At 42.8% G+C, this 10,373-nt stretch overlaps 1 protein-coding gene across 4 annotated transcripts; it reads left to right on the forward strand.

Moving 5' to 3' along the window:
- The first annotated feature begins 3,639 nt into the window (after window positions 1–3,639).
- On the forward strand, window positions 3,640–8,570 carry lg30h11orf53 (linkage group 30 C11orf53 homolog). Of its 4 annotated transcripts, none has more exons than XM_024394845.2 (5): window positions 3,640–3,811; window positions 5,356–5,456; window positions 7,014–7,059; window positions 7,368–7,672; window positions 7,981–8,570. In XM_024394845.2, the coding sequence occupies exons 1-5, from the start codon at window positions 3,802–3,804 to the stop codon at window positions 8,380–8,382; spliced, it is 864 nt and encodes a 287-aa protein (XP_024250613.1). In that variant the 5' UTR covers window positions 3,640–3,801; the 3' UTR covers window positions 8,383–8,570. The 4 variants fall into 4 exon arrangements, with proteins under 4 accessions (XP_024250613.1, XP_024250611.1, XP_042165589.1 ...); XM_024394843.2 differs by having other exon boundaries at window positions 3,641–3,826; window positions 7,981–8,569; XM_042309655.1 differs by having other exon boundaries at window positions 3,641–3,811; window positions 7,017–7,059; window positions 7,981–8,568.
- Window positions 8,571–10,373: the final 1,803 nt, after the last annotated feature.

Raw genomic sequence — 10,373 nt, forward strand, 5'->3', positions numbered from 1 at the left:
TTTCAGAAGCAGTTTGGAACTTGGTAGTAAGTGTATCAAACGAAGACAGACGATTTTTACGCGCTTCAGCACTCTGCGATCGCGTTCTGTGAGAGTATGTGGCCTACCACTTTGTGGCTGAGCCGTTGTTGCTCCTAGATGTTTCCACTTCACAATAACAGTACTTACAGTTGACTGGGCAGCTTTAGCAGGGCAGAAATTTGACGAACTGACTTGTTGGTAAGGTGGTATCCTATGACGATGCCACATTGAAAGTCACTGAGTTCTTCAGTATGGGCCATTCTACTGCCAATGTTTGTCTATGAGTGAGAGTGTCAGTGTAGTGTGTGTGAGTGAGTGTCTATATACTGTGTATATATATAGGAGTGTGAGTGTGCATAGAGTCAGTGGAAGATAGACCCAGTGCAGATAGTCCGGGTAACCATTTAATGAACAATTTAGCAGTCTTATGGTTTGGGAGTAGAAGCTGTCTAGGAGCCAGTTGGTCAAAGAGCTGATGTTTCATAAATATATGGTTCTTACAGCCGTCTAACCTGCTGGTTTGTTTATTTTGACTAATATATCTCCATGGTCATCTAGTTTAGTGGTGATATACTGTAGGTCGAATAAGAATGCCTTAGTATATTGAATCCTGAGCAGTGATTGGCCCATTGCCAGGAAGGAGAGAACAGTGTTTCACCCGTAGCCAGGAAGGAGTCAGGATGGGATTTCCTGTTGGCTCCTTTGTAGTGTCAGACAGATACAGGGCCCAGTGTGCCTCAGGTGTCAGTCCTGCAGTGTCTACAGTACCCCACCTGCTATAAGACCAAGGCCAGACAGTAGCCTGCACTATAGGCCAGACAGTACTCTCAGTACCCTCCACTGATTAAAAGAGACTAGAGAAGAGATGGCACTGACATTGACTGAGAATATCCTTTTGTAGGTCTATTGAGGCTGTTTTTTAATCAGGGATCCATTGATGTGGGCTTTAGAAGTAATAAGGGTCCTTTGTTTCTGAAATTAGTTTTTTTCATGTGGTTTTTATGATAAAAAAATAGGCTAAAGGCACAGATACTTTACATCCTGTGGATTGACTATCAGAGGATGTCTCGTTCTGATATGTGAATGAGTGTCAGATGCCTGTGCTGTTGTGGCCTTAATTAAATATGGATGCTGCAATGTTAGGGACTTTTTGGTCAGTTTTCCAAAATGATTAACTGGTCTGTCTCCATCCCTTCTCTCATTCTATGTTCTAGGATGCTCTTTGATCTCTCCTCTGGTTGTTTGTCTCTTTACGATGTCAGTCACAACCATCCCTCTCTCTCTCTCCCTCTGATGACATCCCTCATTTGAAGAAGGGAAAATGTTTGAAGCCACTGCTACTCCTTGATAAGAAGTTGAAATTCCACTGCAACAAGAAAAGGTCCTAAAACACAAAAAGTTACATTTTCTCTCTGCCATCAACACTCTCTCACACCTGAGCTAAGCCCACATCACAACACAAATCACCACTCTCCTCAAGACTTCAAAGTCCATTTTGAAGTCAAAGTCCACGGCCAGGTGAGAAAGGAATCAATTCATTATTCATCTTTTGAAACCATTTAGTTTAAACCCATGTCATTTTGTGTCCCAAAGACAAACTACAAAGCCATGATCAAATTAACTATAAAGAGAGTTTCATGTCACAGGTTCATCTGTTGTGTTCTGCTGCCAGCCAGCCTCTCTTAAACCTCAAAGGCTGTTGTAGGTGTAGACCATGTCACACTGCCTCCGCTCCCTCTGCCCACTTCCTCCTCGCTCCGATAGCCATCGACACACAGAGCCTGCGGGCCTAGTTAGTGCTCCTTCCTGTATTTAATTAAGAGTGCTGACAGGTCAGGAGCGTGAACGTCCTCATGCGCCTCCTCCTGCCGTCCTCCTCCTCTCAGCTGCCCGGGACGCGGGTGGCTGCGTGTCAAAGTCCACTTTGTTCACCCACCATATTGGATCTGCCATGAAGCATCCTGAGCCAATGCCTGTCCCTACTGACCTGAGAAATTGTCTATAGAATAAAGTCAATGAAGACCAAGTCCTGCAATGACTGTTGCTTGTGCCTACCTGTGTCTCTCTGTCTGTCTGCCTGCCATGGAAAGAACTGGAGCAAAGATAAGGTCAAGGGGAAAAAAAGTGAAAGAGAAGAACAAGGAAAAAATTAATTTAAAAAAAACTCAGTGTGCTGTACAATTTATTTATTTCATCATTATGAGTTCAACTGTTGTGCTATTAATACTGTACTGTTATTTTGAACGAGATGCTATCTCTGATCGACGACTCCCACCTAACTGTCTGAACGCAACTGCACTTGTTGATGTACCACTCAGACAATAACGAACACCCAGCGCCTGAGGCTATACTCCACTCTGTCAGGCCATCTCTAACCCACAGGCCTCTACCCCCCACATCAACCATGACCCAATTACATTGGGTACAGAACATGTATCATATTAACAAACATGCACAAGTTTGAGGTGCCCAGGCTCCATTGATATTGAGTCTGTTCAATGTTTGCTTCTTCTGCAAACCAGCAGACAGTGGCCACTGGCCTTTGTAGCTCTGTGATGCCAGAGAGAGATAAAGAGGGCACTGCGTTATCAAACTGTACACACAGAGCATGGGCAGGGGGTTTCTCTCTAGGAGAGGGTGGAGTTAGTTAGCCTGATTATAATGTTCCCATGAAAACAGAAATGCAGCTTGAAACTATAATGATTCACTAAGCCTGGCCATTTCCATTTCTGTGGAAAGAGATGGTGCTTTCTACATAGGCTCCCCTGCAGGGGGTTACAAAAGCGGTTAGTTGGGCGGCAGGTCATTTAGTGGTTAGAGTGTTGGGCCAATAACCGAAAAGTTGTTGGATTAGCAGTGCACACTAACCAAAGTTGCCAGGTGCACCTCCGACACATTGGTGCGGCTGGCTTCCGTGTTGGATGCGCGCTGTGTTAAGAAGCAGTGTGGCTTGGTTGGGTTGTGTATCGGAGGACGCATGACTTTCAACCTTCGTCTATCCCGAACCCGTACGTACGGGAGTTGTAGCGATGAGACAAGATAGTAGCTACTAAACAATTGGATACCACGAAAAAGGGGTAAAAAATAAAACATTAAATATATATGCATTTTAGAAGACAACATTTTAACCCAAGCGAATTACAGTTTGACATAATAAAGGACTTTTACAGGACTTTTACCAGAGATTCATATTGGACAACTGTTTAATCCCCTACCCAGTGTGGGGTCATCAGGTCTACCCACATACAGCCGTTTGAGTCCTGGGAAAATCCCCTCTACTAGAACAAGTTGGCTTTGTGAGATATACTGTAGCTTGACAGGTGAACAAGCCTGACTTTTCAGTTAGGGCTTAAAAAAAAAGAAAAATGATGTTGTAGTATTCATCATCAAAAGTTGTTGCCCTCCTCTTTCTCTTACCGACCTCATCTTCTTCCTCATCATCAACACCATCATCTCCACCATCACCAAAACAATTCCCAAAACACATCCCCCTGCATCAGTACGATGGGAAAGGTAGGTTCTCTCTGTCTAATCTGGAATAATGATGCAAATGATTTTTTTTTAAACGTCCAGCCAATAATTTGCATTTACACAAAGCAAAAAGACTGCCTTAGAGGCACTTCAATGACTGGGTTATCACATCTGAACTTCTATAGGACTGGCACAGAGTTAGATTGTAAGGGGCTGAAGTTTGGTATCATGAACACTGTTCACTTCAACTCCTGGATACATTAAGAGAATACCCTTTAAGATCCTTGTGTGGATAACTAGGCCTACACGATGGAAGCAGGTACGCTCATGGAGGGTACGGTACAGTATATTTTCTCATGTTTCATCTCAACATGGAAAGGCCTTTGTGCAAAACATCTTCAAACAAGAATTGTTTATGTTTAGTGGCCGTATAAAAGAGCCTGGCTAAGTCCTTATTATAGATTTAATTGACGTTGAAGCCATGTTAGGTTACAACTGAGGAAAAACAACATGTATGTTTTGTGTCCTGATGGATTAGCCTATGGCATTTGTTCAATGACTTAAAATCTTTTGCTTAAGGTAGGTAGTTTAGCATATTATATTACTGGTATCTGGTAACTTTGAAGTTTAAGCCACTAGGGCTCATCGTTAGCCAACTGAATAAATCAAAATGACATTTTCCATGTCAATATTTAATTTATTTCTCAATTTCTTCCCCATAACACTTATTTTATGGATGTGTAACATTTCTGAGTAGCAAGAAATAGCCTACCATTTCTTAGAATGACTGCTGACATCACTGTTATATCATTGGCCAAGCTTCCTGCCATTCAGGCCCGATATACTAGACTGTGTCAGAGGAAAGCCCCAAAAATTGTCATAGACTGTTTTCTCTGCTACCGCACGGCATTCGGTACCGGAGCGCCAAATCTAGGACCAACAGGCTCCTTAACAGCTTCTACCCTCAGTTATAAGACTGCTGAACAATTAATCAAATGGCCACCCAAACTATTTACATTGACCCCCCCATTTGTTTTTATACTGCTGCTCCTCGCTGTTTATTATCTATGCATAGTCACTTCAACCCTACCTACCTCGACTAACCTGTACCCCCGCACATAGACTCGGTACCAGTACCCCCTGTAATCTAGCTTCGTTATTGATATTTAATTGTGTTACTTTTTATTATTATTTCATTTGGTAAATATTTTCTTAACTCTTTCTTGAACTGCACTGTTGGTTAAGGATTTGTAAGTAAGCACTTCACAGTAAGGTTGTATTCGGCGCATCTGACAAATAAAGTTTGATTTGATTTTGTTTAGGCGTATCTTGCATCTTCTAGACTGTATTATCTAAAATGATTTTATCTGAAATTAAATCATATGACAGGGTGGGTTCCATCTAACTTCTCCCATGATCTCATGGTATGGAAACTAGAACATCACAAGGGATGAAAGAAATCAGATTGGACAATGCCAATGCACGTTGTAGCCATTGTTAATATAATATCTCAAATAGGGACTTTCTGTATCATGTCTTTTCTTTTGACAGTCCTGTGGAAAATATGCTGCCAAAAAAAGTATTACTTTGTTTCGCAGCTCTTGCATAATATTCATGTTGTCTCATTTGAAACCCTGATGAAAAAATTATTACATTTGGAGCTACTAGACTGAGCAGATTTTCCTTTTCATTTGATTGTACAATGTGTCTAGAGAGAGAGAGAGAGAGAATATCCTGCCTGTAGGCTACTAATATATTGACCAATACATACAGGTCAAATGTTTAATAACATTATCATAACAATGATCACTATTTATATTCTCTGGATAAACAGGTTATGACTCTCCCGTGGTTTCTTTGCAGAATACTCCAAAAGAGTGTACCAGGGTGTCAGGGTCAAACACACTGTCAAAGACCTTCTGGCAGAGAAGAGGCAGAGACAGACAAGTGTTCCCAGGTTCAACGTGAGTTTACTTTTCAGGCTTGTCCTCTTTTGCTCCCATCCATTTTCTCTGTTTCGGTCTTTCGCTCCCTAGTAGCCTCTCAGATTATTTACATTCTGTATCGTCTTTCTTTCAATTAAACAATCAACGCGACCACCACCGACCACACAAAGGAAATACCCATGGAGAGAGTGTGTGAGAGAGTGAAAGTGTGTGCTCCCAAGAGGCTTCGGTTGACAGTAGGCTACATCCCTGCTGGGCTTTCTGTGGTAGCACTAGCAGGTCACCTATCAGAATCCTGAAATCAGACACACCTGCCAATGCTACTAGCCTTCTCCCCAGCAGATCATTTCAGACAAGCAAGCCATTGTTGGGCCCCAGGCAGTTAAGCTGAGGTTAGGCCATCTCTAAACCCAGGCCTAGATCAAACAGGGAAAGACAACAAGCTCCTTTCATCAGTCACCACCAAATCATAAAATGGCTGCTCGTTTTCAGTTGGGGACAGGTCAGTCTGATGACTGATCACAAAGAGCTCGACTCTTTTTCATTAACTCTCAATGGGAATGGGGACTGTTTAAATAAACTGATGTATTGTCAATTGACATATATTTGTATTCTCATAGATATGGTTGGTCATTGTTGGCTGGCTGAAAAGCTTGGTTCACGCACCTCTATGAAAATAGAATGCAGATATATGGTTGGTCATTGTTGGCTGCCTGAAAAGCTTGGTTCACATGTGCGTCTTATGACAGTTTATGTGAAACCATTTCAAATGGTTCATGCAGCAGAGCATGAGGGAATTTACCTAGTTCTGCTATTACCCTGTAATCATACCGTCCAAACAGTTGAGAAGAATAACAAAACCTGTGTGAAGGAGAATTTTGGTGGTGATTTGAATAAAATGGACTAAACTGGAAGGACAATTGATTTATTCTAAACGGAATGATAGACTGGGGTCATTTTGCCCGTGCATTGCTACTCAGAGTAATTGGAAAATACAAGTCCATTTAACGCTCATATATTTTTCACTGGTCAAGTGTTTAGATAGGTATGGTATAATTAAATAAACCAGTCCAACTCTGCAGGTGTGATGTCTTCTCAGCCATCAGGCCCAGTCAGTATTGGCTCTGTATTCTGTCTGTGCTGTAGTATACTAGTTTGTGTATCAAACACATTTATTTATAAAGCCATTTTTACATCAGCAGATGTCACAAATGGTTTATACAGAAACCAAGCCTAAAACCCCAAAGAGCAAGCAACGTGTACTCACTAGGGAAATGGCACTTGGAGGGGGTAGGGCACATCCCAATGGCGAATTGGCAAATGACATTCAAATTTTTACCCACAACATTTGCCTGCCTGCCCTCCATTCCGCCTCCTTCCCTCCCCCTCGGTCTCACTCAGTCTCTCCCATTCTCTCTCATGCTCATTGCTTACTTCCTCTCGCTCTGTCTCACCGGAATTGTGCTTGATCCAAGTTCAGTGCATTGTTTTGCATAATGCGCGCACACACACACACACACACACACAAGTGGTGCCAGTGTGGTAGGTAGTACTCATCAGTCTCTGTCTCACCAGCAGGCTGGGACAAGTAATTCCCAGGCAGCCTTTGTGCAGATGCCAGGTGAGTCTATTGTTGGAGCCTATTGTAATACTCACTATGGCTGAAGCTTTTACAACAGAATACAGTATGTGGGGTTCATATGTAAATATACCTGCTCCTATTTAGCTCAATTGGTAAGAACATGGCGCTAGCAACGCCAGGGTCATGGGTTCAAGTCTGGCTGGGATCACATATACTAAAATGTATGGACACACAGTCATTTAAGTCTCTTTGGATAAAAGTATCTTCTAAATGGTATATATTAATATATTATGGGAGGGGGGTTCCACTGTTACACTGGAAGCTTCACCTCTAGACTCTTTCTACAGGATCCCATATGCTTCCTGGTTACTATAGCATGAGGAGGCCCCCCTACCTGACTGACTCAGACTTCAGCCCGTCCACTAAACAGTACTCGTCAGATCCCTACAGCTCAGCCCTGGGGGGAAAGGCCCTCTCCTTCGACCACACCTCCACTTACCCTGCCTATATTGACAGCTACTATACACCCGAGTCATTTGGGGACTACCGTGGTGCCACAGCCTTCTCTACCAGCGGAGGATCCCTCTTCCCCACCTCATCTCTACCTCATCTGCTACCACCTCTCCCTGGGGAATCATCAAATCTCCTCCTGGTACAAACACATTTCACCTTAACTGCTATGGAGACAGTTTCAAAAATAATACAGAGACAGAGAGTCTTCCTTTCGTGTGTCACAGTGCATTTGAGCTGCTGTCTTATAAAACGTAAAGGTCTCCCTTTACGGTCAAGTCAAGTGTAAGACCTTTAAGTTGTAAAAGACACCAGTCAGTCCTCAAATGCTTCTCCATTACTTTCATATTTGTTTTATCATCACAACCTCTGAGTATTATGTGAATACAGTAGATCTGTGTTGCTCTCTTAACCTTCCCCTCACTGTTCTCATATGTCTTCCCTCAAAAGAGAGACTCTTGGGAACAGTCTGACGGACACTCAGTGAGCCAGGATGAGGTCCCAGTGCCCACCACAGCCACCTCTGGCCTGGCTTCACCTGACACTGACAGCCCCTCCCTCTATCGGCTGATACCTGGCCGTAGTGGAGGATCCACCCTGTCCGGCTCCCAGCCCTACTCTCTACACCCACTGGAAGAGGTGCACTACCCTGGTGCCTCGTACAGCCCCTCATCCAGCTACCCCTCCAGTTACACATATTTGACATCCCCGGGGGACACTTCAGGGGTCAAGGTATCACCTGTGCCCTCAGAGGACCCTGGCAGTGTAGCCGTCACCCTCAGTGATGCCTCATGGGCCAAGGATGACGGGACTGGCTCTTGGTTGCCATATGAACCCAGGAAGGCCTATTGATATGCATGGACACTGACTGAGACAGGAACTGACATGTTGTTGTGGACATTAATGGATAGCTACAGTACAGTTCACTTCAGAGTCACTACCACAGAGAATGTGGCTGAATGTGGATGTGGGTTTGTTATACAATATAATTATATACTTGTATTCCGTTTGACCTGTATATAAACATTTAATTGTGCAAATGATAAAATACAGATATAAATCTTTGATTGGGACATATGTGTCTGTGTTTTATAACTCTCTCTGTCTGTGTGTGTGTGTGTGTGTGTGTGTGTGTGTGTGTGTGTGTGTGTGTGTGTGTTTATAACCATTTAAAAACATTATTCAAGAAGCTAGTATGAAAATGCACCATTAGGCCTACCTCTTTTGGGAGCATTGTAACTACATGGATGAGACAATAGAGGTCGCCTTAGACCAGGAAAAAACGCTTCTTTTTGAGATGCATAATTGAATATTCAAATGCATACCCCACAATCATTGTTAATCGTTATGACGACAAGGTTGTACACTGTGTATATATATGAATCACAAAACGCAGAAGTAAATACAGAATAAATACAACGGACATGTATTTCTGGTTCACGTCTTAGCCACGTTTGGAGGTCCTACCTCGTGTTTCGTTTGCTTCCATTGAGTGAGTTGATCCAGCACCTTGCCGCTGTCCACTGACTGAATCCTCTACCTGATCGGCTTTGCACTGCATTCTTCTCAGTTTTGTGTCTCCAAGCAAAATGTCGGGTGGTGAGTTATTTTATATTTTGATAACTGTGTATTGGTTGGCTGAAAAACCATCAGCAAGTAAGTAAGTGAAATAAAATAAGTTGAGGACGTTGTTATTCTCATGCTCAAACTCATTTAAATGGACCATTGGCAGGAAATTACTGAAGTGTAGCCTCATGTTAAGATTCGGTCGACAATAAGGCTGGCGGCATATTCACCAATTAAGGATTTAAGTGCGCAAAAAAAGAAACTACGCACATTGCGTAAAATGGATAGGCTATCAAACTTCAGCACCTGCGTAAATGCATGTGTGAGAAGGCCGCGGGAAAAGCCATTTTCCTATGTATAAATCTACTAATTTCCTTGACACAGAAAAGCCAAAGGTCTACGAAGGTGTTCGGGTGAAGATCACGGTAAAGGAATTGCTGGAAAAGCGCAGAGCTCGTCAAATGAAATTGTCATCGGTAAGCTGAGATCCTTCGTTCCAAAACCAGAGAAAGATCACACATGCTCGCTCTCGCCATCATCATCATTTCCACTTTAAATAACTTTGCAAAAAAGTAACGTGCAGTAAAATACAATAAGATAAACTTCACAACGCACATTTACTATGTGGTATATTAAACATAAGATTTTGTGTAAAATAACACATTTTTGATATCTTACAGGAATGTGCAAACTCTTGGTATCAAGATGCTGTTGCCACACCTTCCTTAAGTCTGGTGCCAGAGCCAAGTGCACAACCCTGGCCCTGTGAGGACAACCCCAGTGACTATGGGACAGAGTGTCTCTCATTATACAGTGATAACTTCAGCTCGGCTCAACAGACTGAACCTGCAGCATACAGTGAACCCTGCAACTACACTCATCAACAGCCCTGGTCCCTTGGACATATATTGCACAAGGACTATAAGGAAGGACAGGTACGCATAATGGCCATTCACACAGTGATATCCTTTAGCTTCCTCCCCTGTTTTTTTTCCCCTTCTTAAATGCTTATGTGGTGGATCTATCGCTAATTCCCTCTGTTCTAGCTGTAGGCTAATTGATTATCTTCCTAGATGTCTAGGACTGTTAAATAGCCTCTTTGAATGTTCCCAAGTCTTGAATATCCCTTTCAGAATGTGGCGCCTTGAAAGCGCCTTGGCTAAGGCATATTTGGTTGTCTGAAAGGACACACTACGACTTTTTAAATGCCACAGCGAAGACTTCTCTGGAAATAGTGTAGTTTCGAAGCGCCACCGAACAGGGGTGTAAACGTGTCT

Source organism: Oncorhynchus tshawytscha, linkage group LG30 (assembly GCF_018296145.1).
Source record: "Oncorhynchus tshawytscha isolate Ot180627B linkage group LG30, Otsh_v2.0, whole genome shotgun sequence".
Taxonomy (NCBI): domain Eukaryota; kingdom Metazoa; phylum Chordata; class Actinopteri; order Salmoniformes; family Salmonidae; genus Oncorhynchus; species Oncorhynchus tshawytscha.

What these genes read in the sequence shown, in the direction of transcription:
- lg30h11orf53 (XM_024394843.2), top strand. Translation starts at nt 3,802, where the DNA reads ATGGAAGCAGGTACGCTCATGGAGG. An exon ending in AGCAGGTACGCTCATGGAGG is followed by an intron (nt 3,827 to 5,355) that starts GTACGGTACAGT and finishes GTTTCTTTGCAG; the next exon opens with AATACTCCAAAAGAGTGTAC. An exon ending in AATCATCAAATCTCCTCCTG is followed by an intron (nt 7,673 to 7,980) that starts GTACAAACACAT and finishes TTCCCTCAAAAG; the next exon opens with AGAGACTCTTGGGAACAGTC.